Source organism: Apodemus sylvaticus, chromosome 22, assembly GCF_947179515.1.
Source record: "Apodemus sylvaticus chromosome 22, mApoSyl1.1, whole genome shotgun sequence".
In the NCBI taxonomy this organism is placed as follows: Eukaryota; Metazoa; Chordata; class Mammalia; order Rodentia; family Muridae; genus Apodemus; species Apodemus sylvaticus.
In genome coordinates, this window is record NC_067493.1 from 44877304 (window position 1) to 44901859 (window position 24556).

Genomic DNA, 24556 nt, shown 5'->3' on the forward strand with positions numbered 1-24556 from the left:
TGGAAGAATCTCCCATTAGAATGTAATACCTGAATTGTCTGGAGGAACCTAAATGTGTTTTTCTCATAAAGTTTGTATCATTGAATTTGCATCCTTTTTCCTTGTGGTCGACAGTTAAATCCACCATGCTGAAACTACATAATTGCAACTCTGTAAAGTTCTTATGGACATATATTTTAAGGAGTTTCTTGCTCTTGAATTCTTATTAATTTTTTTCTAGTCCTAACTTTTATTATTTTTGTATCTTCATTTTGGGCTGTGTGTGTATGTAAGTGTGTAAGAAAGCTCAGGGTCTAGAAATGTAGCTCTGTTAGTTGAGTGCTTGTCCGGCATGTTGGGAGCCCTGGGTTCTGTTTCTAGCACAGCAAAGATCAGGCATCACGTCTCATGACTGTAATTTCTGCACTTGGGAGGAAGAGTCAGAAAGAACAGAAGTCCTGGGTTGTCATTTCCTATATAGTGAGTGAGCCCAGCCTAGTGCATTCGCAGCTGAAAAAGCAAAACAAAACATAATTTGGAGAGAAATGGCTTTGTTAAGAGTACAGCTGCCCTTCCACATCCACATTGTGGCCTATAACTCCAATTCCAGGAGATCCAACACCCTCACACAGGCAAAATACCAACATTACAAAATAAAAAATAAATCATTAAAAAAAAATGTTTTAGCTGGGTGGTGGTGGTGCACGCCTGTAATCCCAGCACTTTGGGAGGACGAGGCAGGCAGATTTCTGAGTTTGAAATCTACAGAGTAAGTTCTAGGACAGCCAGGGCTATATAGAGAAACCCTGTCTGGGGGGGGGGGGCATAAAAAAAAAACAAAACAAAAAAATTTTTTCAGGGCTGGGCAGTGGTGGCGTACGCCTCTAATCCCAGCACTTGGGAGGCAGAGGCTGGTGGATTTCTAAGTTCAAGGCCAACCTGGTCTACAGAGTGAGTTCCAGGACAGCCAGGGCTATACAGAGAAACCCTGTCTTGAAAACAACGAAACAAAAACAAAAAATGTTTCAGGGCTAGAGAGAAGGCTCATCAATTAAGAGCACTGACTGCTCTTTCAAAGGTCCTTAGTTCAGTTCCCAGAAACCATGTGGTGGCTCACAACTATCTGTAATGGGATCCAATTCCCTCTTCTGATGTGTCTGACGGCTACAGTGTACTCATATAAATAAAATAAATACATCTTTTAAAAAAAATTTCGCTGGGCAGTGGTGGTGCACGCCTGTAATCCCAGCACTCTGGGAGGCAGAGGCAGGTGGATTTCTGAGTTTGAGGCCAGCCTGGTCTACAGAGTGAGTTCCAGGACAGCCAGGACTATACAGAGAAACCCTGTCTTGAAAAAACCAAATCCAAAAAAAAAAAAAAAGTTTCATTAACCACCCCCCCTCCAAAAAAATAAAAATGCCCCTTCAGCTGAATTGAATTGTGCTTAGGGTGTTTATAAAAAAATCTGTAGTTGCCAGGCAGTGGTGGCGCACGCCTGTAATCCCAACACTCCGGGAGGCAGAGGCAGGTGGATTTCTGAGTTCGAGGCCAGCCTGGTCTACAGAGTGAGTTCCAGGACAGCCAGGGCTACACAGAGAAACCCTGTCTCGAAAAACAAAACAAAACAAAAAAATCTTCAGTCAACCCACATTTGGAAAAAAAGCCTTCTGGAAAGAATTAGTGTTCTATTACACACCACACACAGGTTCAATAAATCCTGACTATTGGCTGCTAATTGGCTTGGCAGAACTTTCATTCAAAGGTGAGAGGCTTATCACACCAAATCAGGGTCTGCTTACTAAGACTGGACTGTTCTGGGCAGTGGAGAGAGAATCCTTAGTACACAATGAAAGGCTGTTTAAAGTGGGCCAGACGATCCCTTTAGATTAACTCAGAGAAGCTAGGATGTTTCCCTGTGGATTCCATTGGGCTTTGGGGCATTCCCTCAGTGCTGGAGAAGGTTTTTCTGTGGAGAAGGTCTTCCTGTGGCGCTCGTAAAGAAGTGTGTCCTGTCGTCTGTCCTGTCCAGCCTTTGTGGTCAGAATTTCAAAGGAGGTGCAATTCTAATGGAGGATTAGGTATCAGTGGTTGTGTTCTGCTCTGCTAAATCTTGAACTGCTGAATTATTCAACACTTCAGTTGAATGAGGAAAACCATCTGAATTATTTATGTTTCAACAGAAGTAGTCCCCACCTTAGTACAAATGGGGTATCCTCTTTCTCAGGGAAGACCGGGCCACCTGTCATTCAAGGGACAGTGGAAGTCCTCACTGCTTTAAGACAAGACCTACAGAACAGTGGCCGGACTGACTCGGAACTTTGGAAGAGTTGCGAGGTATCTCATTTTGTTTTATTTTGGGGGTCTTGAAAAGATTTCTATTTCAGTGGGGCTCTACTGAACTGTTAGAAATCTATGTCTAGAAAACTGTGATATTTAACTTTAGGGTAAAGTCAAATGACTAAGCAGGTAAACCAGGCACTGATACTGAAGGAACAAGAAAAAGAAATGGTGGAGGGAAGATGGTGGCCTCAATAGATGGACTGGAATAGTCCCTGTGAACTGGTCTTTGTTCCCAGCGCCCTCGATTGTTACAACTGCTATGAGTTACAATCTTCTGCGTAACTCCTACACTTTGTCCATAATTTACTTTGCTTGAGAAAAAAAATTTTTTTTTTTTTTTTTGATTTTAGTTTTTTCGAGACAGGGTTTCTCTGTGTAGCCCTGGCTGTCCTGGAGCTCACTCTGTAGACCAGGCTGGCCTTGAACTCAGAAATCCACCTGCCTCTGCTTCCCAGAGTGCTGGGATTACAGGCGTGCGCCACCACCGCCTGGCTTGCTTGAGATATTTTGAAGGCTCTGATTATAAACACATTCTTCATCGTGATGTGTTGAGCGGTCTGCTTTTCCTGATAGCGATTTCTTTGGTTACATGGTGATGGAAATTTAATTTTTATGAACATCTCACAGTTGAAGTTTGGTGTGGAAGCTGGTGGTAGTGCCCTCTCCTAGTCCTGCAAAACCCAAGAAGGGGGGAGTAGGGAAAAACAAACAGAACTGAACTTAACAGATTGACATTTAGGAGCATACTCACAAGATTTGTTTTGGAGAATATTATCCAGGATGGCCTTTTCTCAATTGGTTGTGTTTTTTGTTTTGTTTTGTTTTGTTTTTTGAGACAGGGTCTCATTATGTAGCTCTGGCTTGCCCGGAGCTCACTGTGTATATACCAGGCTAGCTAAGGACCCATAGAGATCTCTTAGTGATTCTCTTGACTCTATCTCGCAAGTGCTGGGACTAAAAGTGTGAGCTACCAGACCAGGCCTTTTTTCCCTGTGTTTTAAGTTTTAAGACTTAGAGGTTGTAATGCTCTATAGAAATGCAAACAAGATTATCAAACTCTAAGCAGTAGATGGTTTTGTTTCATATTAATTGTACTTTTATAACCCAAACTAGTATTTTTAGACTATAAAATCTCCTGGTTTAAGAATTCAGTAGCAGCCATACCCTAATCTCTTTAAGAACTGTTGCTATATACCAAATAAATGAGCTTTTCAGATTTTTTTTGGGGGAGTGGTGGTGGTGGTTTGAAGCAGGGTCTCACCCTAGCTTAGAATGCTGGGACTCATTCCGTAGCTCAGCCAGGCTACTGTAGCTCAGTTCATGGCATTCAGGCCTTAGCTCCCAGTGCTGAGATTTCAGGTTTGAACTTTTGTAATTGGCAGTTTTTCAGTTTTTCTCACACACATTTTGTGTCTCCACCCAACAGTCACTGTGAGCTAGTGGGGAAACCTCTAAGATGTCCTTGTGGTCTGATGCTATTAAGATATACAACACCCCACATTTAGCTCGCCCTTGGTCATAGCTGTCACTGTGCTCAAGAACAGCCAGTCTTCTGAGTAGTGGGGCATTTATGAGTGGTGGAAATACACTAATACAATACCTTTTGTTATGTACGGGAAAAGTATGCATACCTTTGTTCTTTCTTACATTCTTAATATTCCTGTAACTGAAGTTTAATTTGTCTCATATATGCTTCTTAATCTGAAAAAAAAAAAGATGTAGGGTGGCTTGGTCTGGGTGTAGCTCAGCCACATGATGCATGCTTCGGTACATGAGGCTCTACTTCGGCATCTGGGAAAACAAGTTCCATGAACTGTCATTCGTTAGCTTGTGACCAGAAACATGGAAGTAAAACCAAGAGCAGCTTCTACAGCACAGCTTCTTTCTGGCACTGTGTTTGATTAGAAATTATTACTTTAATACTTTGAATCAGTACCTCAAGTCAGAGACAGACAGGGTGTATGAGTTTAATGTATGATTTAAGAACACGATCTTTGCCAATGATCTCCTGCAGCCTGTTGATCCAGGCCCACAGCCTGACCCTGAGCTCTCACTTGCAGGCTTAGCCTCCTTCAGGTACAGAGCCAGGGAATGTCTGAGGTGGGAGGCGGATAAAGTTTTGTAAGCCTGTTTCTGCCCATGCATCTTCAGTGACAGCTTTGCTGTCTTTAGTGTCTTCCCACCTGACTCATAAAGTTTAGCTACTCAATGAAAAGTTTCGTACTGCACTGCATTGGAGGAAAGGGCAGTGTAGGGTCGCTTCAGTAGATTTTCCTTGATTTATTTAAGGTGCTTTCTTAGAGTGTAAAAAAAACGACAGAAACCACCAGCATTTTAGAGTGGTGCTTTAGGGACGGAAGGTCAAGTGTCACGCAAGCCCGAGTCTGATGGTCTTGCGCTGCAGTCTCTGGTTCTCACCTCCCTTCTGGAATAGTAAGATTGTTTTATTCTTGTCACTCAAAGGAGACTAATCTACTTTGCTAGACACAAAGCCTTCCTTATTCTGATAGGTCAGAGTGACATTTTTCTTAGTTTGCTTTAGCTAGATCTTTTTAGCATTTTACCACTTGGGTTACATATACAATCATAACATATAGGATGAAAATAATAAGTTTACAATTTATTCTCTCTTTGCTGGGTAGTGTACAAGACACTTTGCTTGTAACATGGAAACTTATTAGACCTGGAAACATCTATCTGTAGCTGTTTGTTGTTGTTGGGTTTTTTTTTGTTGTTGTTGTTTTGGTTTTTTGATTTTTGGAATTGGTTTTTTCGAGATAGGGTTTCGATGTGTAGCCCTGGCTGTTCCAGAACTCACTCTGTAGACCAGCCTGGCCTCTAACTCAGAAATCCGTCTTCCTCTGCTTCCCAGAGTGCTGGGATTACAGGTGTGCACCGCTATCGCCTGGCTTTTTTTTTTTTTTTTATCATTTAGTTTTAGGCGTTACTTTTTTTTTCTTTCGAGACAGGGTTTCTCTGTATAGCCCTAGCTGTCCTCGAACTCAGAAATCCGCCTGCCTCCGCCTTCTGTAGCTTTTAAGTTAAAAGCAGTTCATACTATTCTGAAGTGAATTCACAGATAAAATAACCTATTTGTACTAAAATTATCATAGGTGGTGGTGCACTTTTAGTCCCTTTAATTGAGAGGCAGAGGCAGGCAGATTTCTATGAATTCAGGACTGGCCTGGATCACATAACAGGTTACAAGACAACCAGGGCTACACGGAGCAACCCTCCCCTCCACCCCCATCTCACCCCCCCCCCCCAAAAAAGAAAAAAAAGTATGGGAAGTAGAATGCTAGGTTATTATTCACTGTGGCCTAATGTCAGTCTGCAGCAACGCATGCCTGCTGATGTGATTTAAAGGAAATGGAAGTTGCTTATAGCATGAGCGTTATGATATGTAAGGGACGCATCCGTGTTCCTAGTAGGTCTGTGAAGGTCTCTGGCTTTTCTGCAGTGCTTTACACTGTGAGGGGTGTAGCTCCAAAAGGACTCTAGTATTGATGCCCATAACTGAAATACGGAGTGATGTCATTTTCTGAGCTAGAAACTGGGTTCATTTCTGAAACAGACTTAAGTTTGTTTGGAGCAATTCGCACAAAACTGCACAAATTACTTATTTTTCTGATATAAAAGGAACACAAGGCAAGAAAGAGAGAAATGCTTGGGATGGTGGGAGAAGGAGATGGTCTGTGGTTGTTGGCTGGGAGGACGGCAGCATGTGAGGAGCTGTGGTAAAGCGGTCCAGGTTGAGGGAGGGCACTTCCATAGCTGGGAGGTGAAAGGCCGTTCTGCTTGCCTGGAGGCTGGGAAGAGGCTGGTGGATGTTGAGCCAGCCGTACCGAGGGGCTGTGAAGTCGGAGGAGGGAAGCAGCTGGGCAATACAGGGCAGTGATAGGGTGGAGAGGCTGAAAGGCTGCTAACACCAAAGCTGGTCTTGCATCTCTACTGGCTCAGCAGGTCCCAGACTTAGGAGGAGATTGTCCTGGAGAATGTGCCCCTCTAGGGAAGTACTTACTGCTCTTAGTAGTCAGGAGAGTCATGATCTATGTGGGCTCTGAAGGGAAGCAGAGGCCGAGTCAGTTGGAGTCAGAGAGTCAACTTTTCATTCTTGGCACTTTGAGCTCTGCGGGATTTGGAACACTTTAGTGAAAGTGAAAATATTTAACCATTTTATTTCTATTTTGGGATGTGAGATTCTTCTGGGTACATTTCCGTACTTAAGGAAGTCATCAGCTTTTATGAGAGCAAAGGGTGAGGAACTGAAGACAAGTGTGGAGGCATGAGAGGCTCACGTTGCTCCCAGCACCCACAGAAACGCTGGTAGGCTAGTGGGTCTTGTAGTCCTAGTGCTTTAGAGGTACAGCATGATTGGCAAGTCTCAGGTCCCAGTAAGAGATCCTGTCTCAAAAATCAGGAAGGCTGCAGACTGCTGGTGGTGGCTGCCTTCAGTCCCAGCACTCAGGAGGCAGAGGCAGTAAGCTAGCTGAATTTGAGGCCAGCCTTGACTACAGAGTGAGTTCCCGGTCAGCCAGGGTTACACAGAGAAATCCAGTCTTGAAAACCAAAAAACAAAACAAGGTGGGTGGCTCCTGAGGAATGACACTTGAGGTTTGCCTCTGGTTTCTATACATGTGCATACATGCATGAGTGCATACACATGTGCACATATATACATATGCACACACAAAGTGCAGTTCTCAGGTGGTTGTCTCCATGTTTAGTCCAGGCCAGTTTCAACATCCTGCCTCAATTTGCTGAGTCCTGGAACTATAGATATGGACTATTGTTCCTGGTACTATCTAGTACATTATTAGTCAGAAATAAAAGGGCTGATGAGCTGACTCAGCAGAGAAGAATGCTTACCTCCAGGCCTGATGACCTGAGTTCACCCCCTGGGTACCACATTGGAAGGAAAGAACTGCCTTCCACAAGATGACCTCTGACTTCCACACATTTACCTTGCCATATTCCCTTGTGTGTGCATAATAAATTCTTAAAAGTATGTAAGAACAGAGCTGGAGAAATGGTTCAGTGGCTAAGAGCACAGGCTGCTTTCCAGAGGACCAATGTCCCATTAGTAACACCCACATGGCAACTCATTAGCTGAAACTCCAGTTCTAGGGGATCTGATGCCTTCTTCTGGCCTCTACAGTACCAGGCAACAACAGAAGACAATTTAAGGTTCCATTTGAAAAAGAAGGCAGACTTTCAGATTTACCCAGATTTCAGGTTACATTTAAAAAGATTCTTTAATCTCTGCTTTTAATAGTGCTACACTAAGTATATAAATTGGCCTATATCTGTATTTAATAAAAAAGTGTTTTTGCTAGGCTTGGTACCTGTAATCCCAGAATTTAGGAGGCTAATGCAGGAGGATTGCTTTAAGTTTGAGCCTAGCCTGGGTTGTGTAATGGGTTTCAGGCCAGCCTGGGCTACAGAGTGTTTCTCACTAGAGCGTTTTTCTTGTGACATTATGTTCAGTGAAGAGTCTTTATAATTTCTTAGGCCAGGTGGCTGCAGCTTTTCAGTGCGGTTGAGCAGCATTGCCAGCAGCAGATTGTCGCACAGCAGGAGCAGTTCCATAGGCAGATCCAGGTGAGTTGCCCTGAACGTTGATGCTTTTTATCTGTGAGATTTGCCATCAAAACAGTTTATGTGTTAATTTTGTTTATGAAGATATCACATTTAGAGTAGTAGCATATTTTGAAGTATGACCTTTTCTTAACATTAAAACAAAAACAAAAACAAAAAATGTTTAATGTGCTTTTCTTTACCCTTCTTTCTCTCAGCGAATACAGGCGGAGATCCGGAAGTTAGTGAAACTGCGGGTTAGCAATGCTTCCTGGCCGTCCTGCAGCAGCAGCTCTGTGAGTGAACAGGTGTCTTCAGAAAGCCAAATGGGCTTCTTCTCTGAAAACAGCGAGCGAAATGAGTCCATCGTCAGCTACCCAGCATCTAAGGAGCCCGAGACACAGCCAGCGTCGTCCACGTCCCACCCAGACTGCAGTGTGGACAGCAGCTCCGTGAGCAGTGGCTACGGCACCTTCTGCATCCTGGAGATGAACACGCACAAGGCTAAGGAGTCCCCCGAGCCCTTGGAGCCCGAGGCAGCTTCCCAGGGGCAGCGCACAGCCTCTGCAGTGCAGGCACATGCCCCCTCCCCTGCAGGAGGCACAGCAGCCATGAACTATTTCACACAGACCCCTGAAGAGCTTTGCGCCTCTCTAAAGGAAGATGGCTCCACTTTTCCTGGTGAATTTGAACGAAATTTCCTTGGTGAAAACAAGATATCTGAAGTATACAGTGGAAAAGCAAATAGGTAAGTAGATGTCTCTGCTCTTCGAAAGGTTTTCTTCATTTATTAGTGTCATTTAAAGTGTAATAAATAATATTTTAACCATGGTAGAATGATATATATTTGGAAACCAGTCAGTTTTACCATTAAACTCTAGCATGTTACATGTGGAGAACTGAAATAAACAAGACCTGTGTACTAATGACTCGTGACTCTTCCCATGTGCAGTGTTTTAAGACTGTTAAATGCAGGGTGGGAAAGACCGCTCAGCATTTAAGAGCTCTAGCTGCATTTTTAAAGGGCCTTTTTAAAAGGTGTTCCCAGCACCCAAAAGGCAGCTAACAACTATAATCACAGTCCCAGTTGACCCAGCATGTTCTCTCGTTCCCTTTGGGCACTGTGTACATGTGATACACATATATATCATGCAGGCAAAATAGTCAAACAGAGGAAGATGTAAATCAACCTTTAAAATGCAGGAAAATAGAAATCAGCCTTTAAAAGTGGCTCTTAAGAACTGGATGTGGTGGTGCATGCTTTTAATCCCAGCACTGGAGAAGTAGAGGCAGGGGGATCTCTTGGAGTTCCACAGCGTAAGTATAGGACAGCCAGAGCTCCACAGGAAAACCCTGACTCATTTTACCTTACACCAGTCAGAATGGCTAAGATTAAAATCTCAGGAGACAGCAGGTATTGGCGAGGATGTGGAGAAAGAGGAACACTCTTCCACTGCTGGTGGGGTTGCAAATTGGTGCAACCACTCTGGAAATCAGTCTGGCGGTTCCTTAGAAAACTGGGCACGTCACTTCTATACCACTCTTGAGGACCCTGCTGTACCACTCCTGGGCATATACCCAGAGGATTCCCCGACATGCAATAAGGATACACTATGTTCATAGCAGCCCTATTTTTAATAGCCAGAAGCTGGAAAGAACCCAGATGTCCCTCAACGGAGGAATGGATACAAAAAATGTGGTATATATACACAATGGAGTACTATTCAGCCATTAGAAACAATGAATTCATGAAATTCTTAGACAAATGGATGGAGCTGGAGAACATCATACTAAGTGAGATAACTCAGTCTCAAAAAATCAATCATGGTATGCACTCACTGATAAGCGGATATTAGCCTAGAAACTTGGAATACCCAAGACATAATCCACATATTAAATGATGTCCAAGAAGACCGGAGGGGTGGCCCCTGGTTCTGGAAAGGCTCAGTGTAGCAGTTTAGGGCAATACCAGAACAGGGAAGTGGGAAGGGGTGGATGGGGGAATGGGGAGGGAAGAGGGCTTATGGGACTTTTGGGGAGTGGGGGAGCCAGGAAAGGGGAAATCATTTGAAATATAAAAAAAATATATTGAATTAAAAAAAACATAACAAAACAACAACAACAAAAAACCCCTTCTTATCTCAGGCTGCGTGTGGTGGTGCTTCCCTTTAATCGAAGTACTTGGAAGAGCCGGGCTATACAGAGAAACCCTGTCTCGAAAAAAACAAATCCAAAAAAAAAAAAAAAAAGAACAGAACAAAATGAAGTACTTGGAAGGCAGAGGCACGGGGGTCTCTGTGAGCTGGAGGTCAGCCTGGTCCATATTGTAAGTTCCAGGACCATCTCAAAAACAAAAAAACAAATACCCCCCCCAAATCAAAAAAAAAAAAAAAACAAAATTTGTGAAATTTTGTGGTTTACCCTAAGTTTTCAGTTTTATACATCTGCAATATGTTATAGAAGCTGGGCGTGGGGGTGCATGCGTTTACCCAGTAGAGGCAGGTAGATCTCTGTGAATTCAAGGTCAGCCTGGTTTATATAGCAAGGGCCACAGGACAACCATGGTTATACAACAGAGAGACCCTGTCACAAAACAAAACAGCAAAAGAAAGAAGAGAAAAAGAAAGTTAGGAGCCTCAGGGCCAGTGGTTTCTCTCTGGGTAACAGAGCTTGCTGTGCAGGCTTTTTTTTTCTTTTTTTCTTTTTCTTGGGACAGGGTTTCTCTGTGTAGTCCTGGCTGTCCTGGAACTCACTCTGTAGACCAGGCTGGCCTCGAACTCAGAAATCCGCCTGCCTCTGCCTTCCAAGTGCTGGGATTATAGGCGTGTGCCACCACTGCCCAGCTGCTATGCAGGCTTTTATGACCAGAGTCCTGTCTTGAAGAACAGAACTGACTCTACAGAGTTGTCCTTTGACCTCTGTGTATACACTATGACACATATGCATCATGTATGTACACAGAATTAAAAAAAGGTACATAAATGACTGAGTAAATAAAAAGTTAAGGAAAAGAGATTGGCAGTCGAAGAGAGGGTTTAAGATAGCTTGCTGCTGTCGTAGAGGACCTGAGTTCAGTTCCCAGAACCCACACAGTAGCTGACAATGGCCTGGAACACTTAAGTGTAGGGTACCAAGATTCTCTTCTAGACTCACAGACGCTAGACATACATGTGGTACACAGACAGACATGTAGGCAAAATGTTCCTATATATGAAAGTCCTTCACTTTTACATCTTATGCGTATTGGTGTTTTCCCTGCACACATGTCTGTGTGATGCTGTTGGGTCCCCTGGACCTGGAGTTACAGACAGGTGTGAGCTGCCATGTGGTCACTGGGAATTGAACCCAGGTCCTTTGGAAGAGCAGGCAGTGCTCTTAACTGCTGAGCCATCATCTCTGAAAGTCCCAAATTCAAATCCCAGCAACCACATGGTGGCTCACAACAATCTGTAATGGGATCCAATGACCTTTTCTGGCGGGTCTGAGAGAGCAACAGTGTGCTCACATACATAAGATAAATAAATCTTTAAAAAAAATGATATTTAGGAAAATCAATAAAACATCATTTTTGTTTTGTTGTTTTGAGTCAGGGTCTCTACATAGCCCTGGCTGTCCCACAACATGCTGTGTAGACCAGTCTGGCCTCAAACCTCCAGAGATCTGCTGAGTGCTAGAACACAGGGTGCACCAGTGCATCCGCCCCCTTTTACTAGCAGAAAAACAGAGGCATGCCACTAAAGCACTAGGTGGTATGCTGACTTTTATAGATAAAGGATGGCTTCTAAAGGAAGTAATTTTATTTTTTCTCTTTTTAAAGTAGTAAGACATCATGGGCACAAAAGCTGAAGCACACCCAGTCAAAGCAAGCACATACAGGAGATGACTGCTCAAGACCAGGGAGCGAGCTAAACCGGAAGCCTCCAGTTGACACAGTAGGTGGCAAGGGGCTCGTCCCGCACGCTGTGGCTCCTGTGAGTCGCACTGAGATTGCTGTGCTTTTGCTCATTATTTATTTACATTTTCTTAAAAAACCCTTACTTGCTTCTGAGTGTATGGATATTTGCTTGCACACATGTATGTGTGCCATATGCTGCTGGTGGCCAGAAGGGGGCATCGGATCCTGTGGTGTTACCATGGTTGTGAGCTGCCCTGTGGGTGCTGGGAACCAAGCCCCAGTCCTCTGCAAGAATGGATGGTGCTGTTTGCTGGGCAGCGGTCCTTCCTCGAGCCTCACAGATCTTTTTGTCTCGGGATTGGCTGTCATTTGCTATAAACCCAGCCTCTTTAGTAGGCTGGAAATGAGAGCTAATGAAGGGCAGAGCTTTACAAAAATGAAGGAGAGGTGGGTAGGGGTGGTGGCATCCCTCCCAGAGGACCTGAGTTCAATTCTCAGCACCCAGTGACAAGTGCAGCAGTCTGTGCTCCAGGTGCAGGGGTCTGATGCCCTCGTCTGGCCTCGGAGGGTACTGCACCCACACGCATAGGCACACATGAAGGTAAACTAGACAGTAGGCATGCAATTAAAATGTTTGTAGAGTGTTTATTCTCTGTGTTAAATGTTTACATTTAGCAAGAAAGTGATCAATTAAAAAAAAAAAAGAAAGAGGGGCTGGAGAGATGACTCAGAGGTTAAGAGCACTCACTGTCTGCTCTTCTAGAGGTCCTGAGTTCAATTCCCAGCAACCACATGGTGGCTCACAGCCATCTGTAATGGGATCTGATGCCCTCTTCTGGTGTGTCTGAAGACAGCTACAGTGTACTCATATATAATAAATAAAAAAAGAAAGAAAGAGTGATCATTAAAAAACAAAAAACTTTGAGAGTATAGCTGGTGGTTGAGTCTGTGTGACATGCACATGAGTCCCTGGGTTGTTCCCCAGCATCACGGCACATCCCTCCAGGTAGTAGATATTTTTAGTATGTTGCAACAAGTAATGTGCGACATGCTATGACCATATGTGCCAAGTACTATCTTAAAATTGTGAAAATTTGGGGCTGGAGAGATAGCTCAGTGAGAAAGAGCACTGACTGTTCTTCCAAAAGGTCCTGAGTTCAAATCCTAGCACCCACATGGTGGCTCACAACCATCCGAAAAGAGAAAAGACATCTGATGCTTTCTTCTGGTGTCTGAAGACAGTTACAGTGTACTCACATATAATAAATAAATAAATCTTTAAAAAATGTGAAAATTTGGACAATTATGATTTTATAATTTGAGTTCTAAGTTTGTAGATAATAGATTAGTTTTCTCCTTGTGGCTAAGTTTGCCATATAGCCCTGGCTATCTCTGCCTCTTGCCTCTCAGTGCCCTGAATATCAAGGATTGTGGTAGTGTCATCATGCTTTGCAAGAATAAATGTTTATGCTCTATGCAGAGCTTTTGCTAACACAGCAACTCTGTTCATTAAAGGGTCACCGACAGAAAGTTCCAGTGTGTGTTTGTTTCCTAATGGGACTGCATACTGCTTGGTGTCATACATGGAGGTCCCAAAATCAGGTCTTTGTAGAAGCTGAACATAGTCCATTATCCTAGGAAAAAATTTGAATTAAAAGGTTGTAAGAATACCTCAGTTTTTAAATTTGTTTGCGTTTATCTGTTTCCTTACTTTTTATTCTAATGTGGGTGTGCATGGTAAGCCAGCATGTGGAAGTCAGTGTATGAGAGTCAGGGGCTGGAGATGGAACTCAGTCCGTCAGGCGAGCCAGCGAGCACATGTACCCCTCCACTGCCAGCCATCTCACTCTTCTTTCCTTCAGTCTTTTAAAATTTTTGTTTTTTATTTGTAATTTTTTGAGGCAGGGTCTCTCTCTATAGCCCTTGCTGGCTGGAACTTTCTATGTATATCAGACAGGCTTGGAACTCACTGCCTCTGCTTTTGAGTGCTAGGATTAAAGGGACTCACTACCACGCCCAACTTCCCTCAGACTTTTAGAGACTGCTTATTTTTCTTTTAGTAGTGTCCTTCCACCCCCTACCCCCTTTTGAGGTAGACTCTCACACTGTAGTCCAGGTGGCATTGAACTCATGCTAATCCTCCTGCCTCAGTTTCTCAGGTAGGGGGATTACAGAAGTAAGCTTTCTACACATGGAACCCCAGTTGGTGTTGAAGAGGAAGGGGGTGAAATTCAGTGAAGCTTCGCGAACCTCAAAGGCTTCTAAAGCTAGAGAGCCTGTGTTGGGGTGCTTCATGTTAGGGAAAGTCCCAAGATATGCTCTTTCTGCAGTTACAGTCTGGAAAGGGCTGTTCATGCTCTAGGGGCAGGTCTCTTATTCTGAACTATTTTGCCATCAATAGTGGGATATCAGCTGGGTGGTGGTGGCGCGCGCGTACGCGCCTGTAATACCTGCACTCTGGGAAACAGAGCAGGTGGATTTCTGAGTTTGAGGTCAGCCTGGTCTACAGAGTGAGTTCCAGGACAGCCAGAGCTGCTATACAGAGAAACCCTGTCTTGAAAAAAAACAAATCCAAAAAACCCAAAAAAAAAAAAAAAAAAAAAGTGGGGTATCATTTTTGGAACAATAGTCTGAAACTAATTATAGATTGGGGCAGAAAATTGCTATTTTCTTTGTAGTTGTTTGGCATAAAAGGAACATGTTCTCCTTCCTAAATAATAGTTTCTTCTTTTTTATAAAACTTAATACTTAAATACTGTCTTACCCCTCACCCCCTATCCCAGAGACAGGGTAGGGTCTCCCTGTGTAGATGAAGCTGCCTCTGTCTTCTGAGTTGTGGGGTTCCATGGGTACATAGGCCCGTACCATGCCTCTCTCCCCTTTTGTGTGTGTACACACTAAGTGTCTGTCTACTGCTGCACCTTCACCCCAAGACTTTTCTGCTTCTGGTTTGTGGTTTTACTCCTGGTGGAGTCAGTGGGTTCTTGTAGACAACTGTGGTTGTGACTCACACTATATTTGATGGTGCCTCATGGTTCCCAAACTTTGCTGCAAGTTGGGGTCATCTGAGGCAGAGGCAGGTGGATTTCTGAGTTTGAGGCCAGCCTGCCTGGTCTACAGAGTGAGTTGTAGGACAGCCAGGGCTGTACAGAGAAACCCTGTCTTGATAAAACTAAATCCAAAAAAAAAAAAAAAAGAGTCTATCCAGGCTGCTTCTGCTCGGTGTTCTGCCTGCAGAGGGGTGTCCTATTCATGGACATCGGTGTGGGAGGGTCTCTGAGAGGTCCCTGGTTGTGGAGTGTCTGGAGCAGCAGCCTTTCCCTGGCTGTTCTCATCAGGACAGCTGCGAATCAGCCAGCAGCCACCACCGTCCACTGCTGTCCGTGCCCCGCAGGGCAGCCGAAAGAGGGGCTCCCATCTCTCAGCAAGGCAAATTCTTCCTCATGGACGATGGACAATTTAGCATGAAATCATTTTGGGGAAATCATATTTCTATTGTGTCACTGAAGTTTTAAGGGCTTTTGAGGTGGTATTGGCTGGTGACAGGAACAGCGGCATGACAAGTGCATTTCCTCGTTGTAGAATTCCGGATTCCCAGAAGTTAGAAAGTCTTTACTGAGTGTTTCTCTCTGTTCCTAATGTTTTCAGTTTCATTCCACAAAGGGGACTGCTTATCAGAGTTCTCTGCTGATGAGCTTTCATTTTGCACAATGCTGGTTTATTCTTGGAAATTGTTACTCTGAAGTCTGCCGTGACCTTGTGTATTGTGTGGCACAAGCATTGTCTAGGGCTAAGTTGTTCTTCATTTCTTTGGCCCTTTGTTCCCATTTCATGGGCTGAAGGACTCCGGTCGACTAAGCTAGTCAGTAGGTCCTTGAGCTGGGCTCAGGGGAACATCTTTGGCTAAGAGGACTTAGGCTTTTGTTGAATCAGGCTTTTACTTTCAAGTGGCCTTTTTCTTCAGTGGATGGCCTTTTACAGCCAACATTGTGTATGGTAGTATTCTAGTGCACAGTGTATTTACTCTTGTCCCGAGGCTTGAACCTCAGAAGCCGGGTGAGATCTATTTCACTCGGGAGTGTTTGACTTGGTCCCTTACAGTCACTTTCTCAGTTGGAAGAGACAACAGTTCTTTCTTTTTGTTTTGTTGTGTTGTATTGTGTTGTGTTGTGTTTTTCGAGACAGGGTTTCTCTGTGTAGCCCTGGCTGTCCTGGCCTCGAACTCAGAAATCCGTCTGCCTCTGTCTCCCAAGTGCTGGAATTAAAGGCGTGCTCCACCACTGCCCAGCTGAGACTAGAAGTCTAAGAAACAGACGGTACTTAGGAATCTGTGCCTTGATAGAAAGAGGTGGAGTGGTTCCCTTGCAGCAGACTTTCGAGTAGCTTGGTCCTTCTAATGAAGCACTAATAAAGTACTTTTCCTTCTGAGGGGGGAGACAAAGAGTACCCGGAAGTCAAGGAGAGGTGGTGGTGGTGGTGGTGGTGGTGGTGATGATGGTGCACACCTTTAATCCCAGCACTCAGGAGGCAGAGGCATGTGGATCTCTGAGTTTGAGGCCAGCCTGGTGTATAGAGCAAGTTCTAGGACAGCCAGGGATAACACAGAGAAACACTGTCTTGAAAAACCAGAACAACAAAAAAAAAAATAAAATAAAATAAAAAAGAGGAAAATGTCCTTGTCATACATCTCTGTTTGAGGCAGCTTCTTTTTTCTCTGTAGTGGTGATCATGAAACTTGGCAAAGGTCTTTTTGCAGCAAGCATTCCACGTTCCTATACTCATTTCTGTAAAATAGAATAAGGAGTGGTGATTCCTTATTTAAAAGGTTTTGTTTCTTTAAAAAGGCTTTTTTTTTTTCTGTGCACATGTGCACCTGAAGGCCCCTACAAAGGCCAGAAGATGACATTGGGTCCCTGAAGCTGGAGGAGGTACAGGTGGTTGTGAGCCATCTGATGAGAATGGGGACTGTGCACTGAACTAGGATCCTTTGCAAGAGAAGTGCATGCTCTTAACCCCTCACCCACTGGGCCACCTCTTCAACACCTTGGTTTGTTTTTTAATCACAATAGATAATAAGCACTTTTGGCCTTGGCTGGGATTTGTATATGAGAAGAGATAGCCTGGTGGAATACACCTGAGATCCTAGCATTTAGGGAATAGAGGGCAGGCTCACCAGGAATACAGAGCCAGCTTGGACTGCATAGTTCACTCTAGACTAGCCTGGGCTATATAGCAAGACTCTGTCTCAGAAAATGAAGGGCTGGGGCCTGGGCTGATGACGCTGTGGTTAAGAGCATCTTCCAGAGGATCTGGGTTCCATTCTCTGTGGTGACTCACAACCATCTGTATCTCTAGGTGACCCGACACCATCTTCTGGTTTCCTTGGCTACCAAGTATGCAAGTGGTACACAGGCATACAAGCAGGCAAACCCATACACATAATGATGATGACTGAAAAGCTCAAAAACCCAAACCAGGGGTAGGGATGGGGCTTCTGGTAGAGTGCTTTTCTAGTCTGGCCGCCCTGGGTTTGATCTCTAGCACCAACACATGCACAGCGCAATCTGTTATCCAGGGAGCAGGAAGATGATGAGGGTTAGGTCATCCTGGGCTACATAACAAGACTCTGTCTCAAAGAAACAAAAGAAGAAGGGCTAGGTGGAGCCTGTTGCCTAGTGTGCCTGAGACCCTGGGGTTAATGTTGTCTACAAACAACCCAAAAGTAATTTATTATTTGCAGTTCATGTTACTGATTTGTGGTTTTGAGTCATTTGATTTACTGAAGTTGTAATGATATAAACAGATTACTAGTTTTTTTTTTTTAAACTGAGTGACTAATTTCAGATTTCTCAAATTCCTGCCGGAAATTGATGGCAAACTATAAATTCATTTTGGTTCTTAACTCATATATTATACTCGTCCTCAGCTTTCTCTCTCCTTCCAAGTACCCTCTAGCTCCACAGTGACCAAAACAAACCAACAGAAAGCCTTCAAGAGATGATGTGAGGATGCTTGACCTCTGCATTGTTTTTTTGCAAGCATGGAGAAGCGACAGTCTCCCTTCACTCCCCGCTGCAGCCTCTGCTTGGATTAACGGCCGGCTCAGCAGTGTGTGTTCGACGCGTGTAGCCGTCCACCAATTGTCCTCTTTCGTCTCTTGCAGTCTGCCCTTGCTGCCGACGCCGCACTTCCATGCGCCTTTTACCTCACTAAGCCGGCCGAGAGCCCGAGTTCTTGGTTGTCCGATTCAGGAACAGGTATGGAACTTCATGTATCTTAAAGCATATTTTTGGAGACAGGTTTCACTATGTATGTAGTTCTGGCTGGCTTGGAACTCATTCTGTAGACCGGTCTGGCCTCCACCTCACAGAGATTTTCCTACCTCTGCCTTCCCTGGGCTGTGATTAAAGACTTGTGCCAGCACATGGTCTGAACTTACATTTAAAAGAAAAATATTAACTTTTCTTTTAATTTATGTATAAGCGTGTTTGCTCACACATGTAACTGTGTACCGTATCTGCCTGGTACCCTAGGAGGCCAGTAGAAGGTATCTGTAACTCCCCTGGAACTGGAGTTACAGATGTGAGCCACCCTGAGGGTGCTGGGAATTGAACTGGGTTCTGGAAGGACAGCAGGTTCTCGTAACAGTTGGGCCGGCTCTGTAAGCCCCTAGAACTTTAGAGAGTTTATTTTCCCCAGCTTACCTGCATTTCCCACTGTGTGATTAGAAGTATGTGCGATGTCTGACTTTTCTAGAAGTAATGTTTGCCTGTTGTCTGTTTGCTGTGAATTTGTTACAAATTCTGAGGACAGGCTGAAGCAGTGCATCCGTAACAGCTCCGAGAGCTGCAGAAATCTTCACAGCCTTTTTCCGTTACTCCACAAGGATTCAGCAAGTTCAGACTCTCTGCCAGCCATGGTCAGCTGTTTTGTCTTTTTGCTGACTGTTTTTTTGTGCTGACTCCCCTATCTTAGTACTGTTTCCCACGGCACATGCACACATCTGTTTGAATTAGCTGTTTTAACAGAACTGTGGGGTTCAGCCACCTCTTCCCATTCCCCTGCTCCCGCTCCTGTGGTGCTCCCGCTCCTGTGGTGCTCGCTCACTCTGTCTTCCGCCTTCTGACCCACCTGCCTGTCCACTTCATCTTTCAGTCTGTGGGCATCGCGGCTGCCCAAGTGCTCCTTCAGTACTTGGGGCTCCTCCACTCAGAACTCTACCATGGTTCCCACAAGGCCCAGCAGGACAGAGCTGATCGCCTTCTACTTGTGCTGACAGCCTGTTGGGGACTAATTTGAAGACTTTGTCTCAGCCACCTTCTCTCTCAGTGAAACAGGCCTGGCCTGTTTGAAAATAGTTCCTCCTTCTGACCCCTCCCTGAAATAACAAAATCAGTGACTGGGGCAAAAATGCAGCTCTAGGAGGGACTAAGTGATGCTAGACATTTACCTCACAAACCAATCTGCATCCAGGCGGGCATGGTGGCGCACACCTTTAATTCCAGCACTCGTGACACAGAGGCAGGCAGATCTCAGAGCTGGAGACCAGCCTGGTCTACAGAGTGAGTTCCAGGACAGCCGGGAGTACACAGAGAACTTGAATTCTCTACATTGATTTTATGGAAATCTGTGTTTATAAATAAGATTCTCTTCAAAATACATATTTAGTTATTACTAATTTATTTTGGTTGTTTATAGTTTTGGTACAAGGTTTTACTTCATTGATTGATTGATTGATTTGGGAGGAATGATAAGAAGGGCGTACCATGGGTGTGTGTTGAAGTCAGAGGACAACTTGTAGGAGTCAGTTATCTCCTTCTATCATGTAAGTTCCAGTGACAGAACTCAGGTCACAAGGCTTGGTGTTTGTTTAGGACCCTTCCTCACTCCTTTCTGTTCTCCATCAGGACTGACTTACTGGAAGCTGGAGGAGAAGGACATGTATCACTCATTGCCTGAGACCTTGGAGAAGACATTTGTACCATCTCCTGCAGAGAGGCCCCTGAGCCAGGTAATGCAAGTACCCCATGCTTGCGTGGGTGCTTGTGAGTTATGGTTATAGATAACTTTGCCACCATAGACTGCATTGTTTCAGCTTCTGAAATGCTGGGGGAAGCTCAGCCTCGAGAGTTAGGCTCCCTTTCAAATTATATCTCATCTCGTTTCCTATACGATCTTAATAAGGTTCCTTTACAATAGAAGTAAGCTAGCTGTGGTAGTACCATCTCTTCCTCAATCTTAGCACTAAGTGTGTTGAGGCAGGTAGATCACTGTGAGGCCAGCTTGGGCTACATAATTAGACCCTTTCTCAAGAAAACAAAACAAACACAAAAATACAGGCTGGGTTAGCTCAGTCAGTGCAGTGTTTGTCTTGCAGTCATATCACCCAAGCTCAGTCTCCAGAGTCTGTATGAAAGCCTTGAGCAGTGGTCCCTGCTTCTCACTGCAGCTCTGAGGAGCTGCAGCAGGCGATCTCTGGCTGCACGGCCAGTCAGTCTCTACTGCTAGGCAGGTCCAGGCCAGTCTGTTCCCTAGTCTGTCTCAAAACAAAGATGTATGGAGCAAGAGGTTGTCCTGTGGCCTTCATGTGAATGTGAACTTGCCTGTGAACAGACACACACACACACACAGACACACACACAGACACACAAACACACACACACACAGACACACACACATACACACAGACACACAAACACACACACACACACAAACATACACACACACACATACACACACAGAAGAAAAGCCAATACACACAGAAGCATTTAATTTCTAAAACATTAATTCAGTATTTTTATTTCTGTTGGTTGGTTTTGTATATCAGTCTCTCTCTCTCTCTCTCTCTCTCTCTCTCTCTCTCTCTCTCCCTCTCTCTCTCTCTGTGTGTGTGTGTGTGTGTGTGTGTGTGTGTTAGGTTATTAGTAGTTAATTTCTTTGTTTTTCCTCTCTCCTAGATCTGATGATGATTTCAGTCCTTTTAAAATTCCCATTAGATACATTTGTAACATAGTTTGAAGCATTTAACTTACAACATTTTCTTTAAGAAATATATTTTGTTTCTTTTACTTTTTTTAGACAAGGTCTCGTGTGTCCCCACCTGACCTTCGACTCACTGTGTGGCTGAGAGTGACTGTGAACTCTCGGTCCCCTTGTCCTTTGCTCGCAGGGTTTGGGATTACAGGGGTGTGCTGTCCTTCCCGCCTCGCTTTGGGGCTCTGATCAGCTGATGAGGAGAGCGGCCTGGGAAAGGAAAGGTTCACATAAGCAGCAGCATTTGGGGATGCAGCTCACTTGTAGAGCTCTTGCATGTGTAAAGCCCCTGGCTTGATCCTTAGAAGCACAAAACAAAGAGCCCTCAAAATACAAGCGAACATAGCCAACAAAAAAGAAAGAAAGAAAGAAAGAAAGAAAGAAAGAAAGAAAGAAAGAAAGAAAGAAAGAAAGAAAGAAGAAAGAGAAAGAAAGAAGCACATGCACACAGACATGAAGGTAGAGACCCAGAGACAGGTGGGTCCCGGGAACTTGATGCCCAGCTAGCCCTGCCTGCTTGGCAGGACTGTAGCACAGTGAGAGACTCCGTCTCAAACAAAAAAAGATGCTGAAGGAATGATGTCAGAAGTTGCCTCTGCTTTTTACATACATACACATATGAACCTGCAAACATGAATGCACACAAAAATACTGACTTCTGGTCAGTTGGGTGTATTAGTGCGTGCCTATGGTACTAGCTAGCTGCTGGGTAGGCTATAGTAGAAAGATCATATAGGTCGAAGAGTTTGAGGCCAGCCTGGGCATCAAACCCCTGTGTAGCACATAGTTTCTGCTATCGTGCTCTAGTCTCCGGGTGGACTGTGATACCAGCCTCCGCCCTGGTTCCCTTGGACCCATGGTTGAAAGATACCCATTCACACCTGCTCGTGTTTAACCTGCCTTACGGCTGGGCTCTTCTAAGCCTCCCACGGCTGGTGTGACTTTCCCTTTACTCCTTGCTCCACACTCTAAATCTGCCCTCAACTTAGTTTCTCAGTTTCCTTTTCCTTGCTCAGCCCCCTAAATCTGCCCTCAGCTTAGTTGTGTTTCTAAGTGTGTGTGTGCTGCCCCAGACCAAGTGGCCTCTCCACAGGGGCACAAGGATGCAAGTGATGCACTTTCATACATGCAGGCAAATCACCCATACACATATTTTAAGAAAAGGCCCCCACACGATAGGGTTCTGCAAGAGCAGCCAGTGCTCTTAACCCGCGAACTAGCTCCAGCCGTTGTTCTTTTGAGTAGTGGGACTGTTAGTCAGTTTTCCATCACTGTGAGAGTGAGGAAAGCAAGCTGTGCAGAGTCTGGTCAGGAGGCTCATTTTGGCTCATGGTTTCAGGGTTTCAGTCACTTGGTCAAATTGTGTTTGGGTCTGCAGTGAGGCCGAAGATCAAGAACAGATCGGAGACAAGCTGCACCTCTCGTGGAGGCTGTAATGTAAAGAAAAAGCAAGGCAAGGCCAGGTTCCTCGGGTTTCCTTCAAGGACACGCCCCTAGTGACCTGCTTCCTTCTCCTAGGCCCCACCTCTTGAGGCCCCAGAGTTTCCTGGTGCATTATCAGTTGGGAACCAGCTCTCCTATGAGTCTTTGAGGGACAGTGAAGATCCAGACCACAAGGGTGGTGTTTGTGGATTGCTAACTGGGTTCCAATATCCCCTTAGTCCTTACTGTTAGGAGATAAGCAATCTTCTACTCTGGAGGAAACATAACCAGAAAGCTGGCAATATTAATCTGACAGTTTAGATTTTTCAGTCTAGTTAAAATCTTTCACAACTTTTTTGGGAGGGGCTGGTTTCGAGACAGGGTTTCTCTGTGTAACCCTGGCTGTCCTGGAACTCACTCTGTAGACCAGGCTGGCCTCGAACTCAGAATTCTGTCTGCCTCTGCCTCCCAAGTTTAAAGGCATGCGCCACCACTGCCCAGCTCACAATTTTTTTAAGGTGCTGATCTTGATAGTGAATTTTGTCATTGTTGATTAAATGACTTTTGTTTCTTTTCATTTTTTTTTTTTCAAGACAAGAGTTTCTCTGTTTAGCCCTGGCTATTCTGAAAATTACTCTGTAGATTGGGCTGGTCTCGAACTCAAGAGATCTGCCTGCCTCGGCCTCCTGAGTGCTGGGATTAAAGGCCCGCGCCACCACTGCCCAGCACCCTTGCTTTTGTTTTAAGTTTAACAGTTTCTTTTTCGTTTGTTTTTAAGTTTAAATGTCTTTAAGTTTAATGCTAGTAATGGGGCCTCTTCTCTGCTTCCATGCTCCTTTACTGAGAGTTTCCAGGATAATCTTCTACATCCTGGAGCCTGAGCTGACCTGGAGGCTAAAGCCCGCTTTCCTGACAGCCAGCATGAGCACCAAACCACAGCTTGAAGCTTGTTAATCTTCCTTCTAGGTCCTGACTCTTGATCCAGCCATACACATGAAGCCAAAGGAGCAGGCTGCTGGGATTCATCCCCATGGCGTTTTGAATGCTCTTGATGACAGAATATCCTTTTCCCCAGACTCCGTTCTGGAACCAAGCCTGTCTAGTCACTCTGACATTGACTCGTTTTCCCAAGCAAGTCATAATGCTTCTCAGGTATCTGGGTTCCCCAAATATCCTTCAACCATGAAAACATCACCTGTGGACACTTGGAAAAACCATGCATTCCAAAGTGAAAGTAGGACCAGTTCCACGATCCCTTCACGCTACACCATAACTAGCAACGATATCTCAGTCAAAACTGTAGATGAAGAAAACACTGTCACAGTGGCCTCAGTCAGTCAGACCCAGCTTCCAGGTACAGCCAACAGTGTCCCAGAATGCATTTCATTGGCTTCCCTGGAAGATCCTGTGATATTGTCTAAGTATGTATTTCAGCGACTGGCTTATAATGTTACTAGACTTGTGATGTCTGATTGAATGATGAAAGTGATTTCTATTGGACCACAGCAATATAAAAAATCTTAATGAAATATAAGTTATCTGTCTTTTTTTTTTTTTTAACTATTGGCAGCTTGTTGAAGTGAAAGATAAAATATTGACAAAGGCTGGGTGTGGTGGCACATGTCTGTAATTCCTGCACTTGGGGGGCAGAGGCAGGTGGATCTCTGTGAGCTCCTGGCCAGCCTGGCCTATATATTGAGTTCCAGGCCAGCCAGGGTTACACAGATAGATCCTGTCTCAAAATCAAAAACAGAGGTGTTGACAAAGGCATCTGGTAAATGGGAGCTAATCAGGATGCTGCTGTGGCTAGAGCTGGTGGAGCATGTGCTGTGTTTTCTGGGGTGAATAGAGGAGCCGGCTGCACTCCGACTATGAGAATGACTGTGGTGTGTGTGTCAGCTGCTCTTCTCATCACTGTGACCAAATACCTGGCTATAGCATCTTAAAGAGGACAGGTTTATCCTTGGCTCACAGTTTGAGGGGATACAGTCCATTGTGGTGAGAAGGCACGGTGGCTGGGTAGTGGGCCTGAGGCTCACAGGGTTTCTGCAGTCAGGAAGCACCCACCGAGAGACACGAGACGACACTGGTGCTCAGCCTACTTTATCCTTTCTCCTTGTTATTTAGTCTGGGACCCCATCACGTGGATCGGTGCTTCCCCCTGCCTCCACATTCAGGGTGTGTCAGTTAAAGCTCTCTGGAAACACCCTAACAGACACATCTCTGTGTGTCTCCTAGGTGATTTCTCTCAAGTTGACAGTGAAGATTAACTGCCACTGGTCCACCCCTTTCAGTCAGCTCTGAAACACA

General features: G+C 44.7%; 1 protein-coding gene across 12 annotated transcripts in view; it reads left to right on the plus strand.

The window, feature by feature from the left end:
- Mphosph9 (M-phase phosphoprotein 9) overlaps positions 1 to 24556 on the plus strand; it is a 71386-nt gene that overhangs the window by 4834 nt on the left and 41996 nt on the right. For 8 of the 12 annotated variants that reach the window (XR_007975034.1, XM_052168280.1, XM_052168279.1 and 5 more), the window contains exons 3-9: positions 2160 to 2313; positions 7831 to 7920; positions 8115 to 8644; positions 11714 to 11867; positions 17955 to 18048; positions 19699 to 19802; positions 23213 to 23667. Coding sequence is in view for 11 of the 12 variants with exons in the window: in XM_052168280.1 (XP_052024240.1) it covers positions 2160 to 2313; positions 7831 to 7920; positions 8115 to 8644; positions 11714 to 11867; positions 17955 to 18048; positions 19699 to 19802; positions 23213 to 23667 (1581 nt within the window). In the remaining variant the exon portion in view is untranslated. The remainder of the gene's footprint in view (positions 1 to 2159; positions 2314 to 7830; positions 7921 to 8114; positions 8645 to 11713; positions 11868 to 17954; positions 18049 to 19698; positions 19803 to 23212; positions 23668 to 24556) is intronic. The other 4 variants (XM_052168273.1, XM_052168274.1, XM_052168275.1 and 1 more) reach the window with 4 other exon arrangements.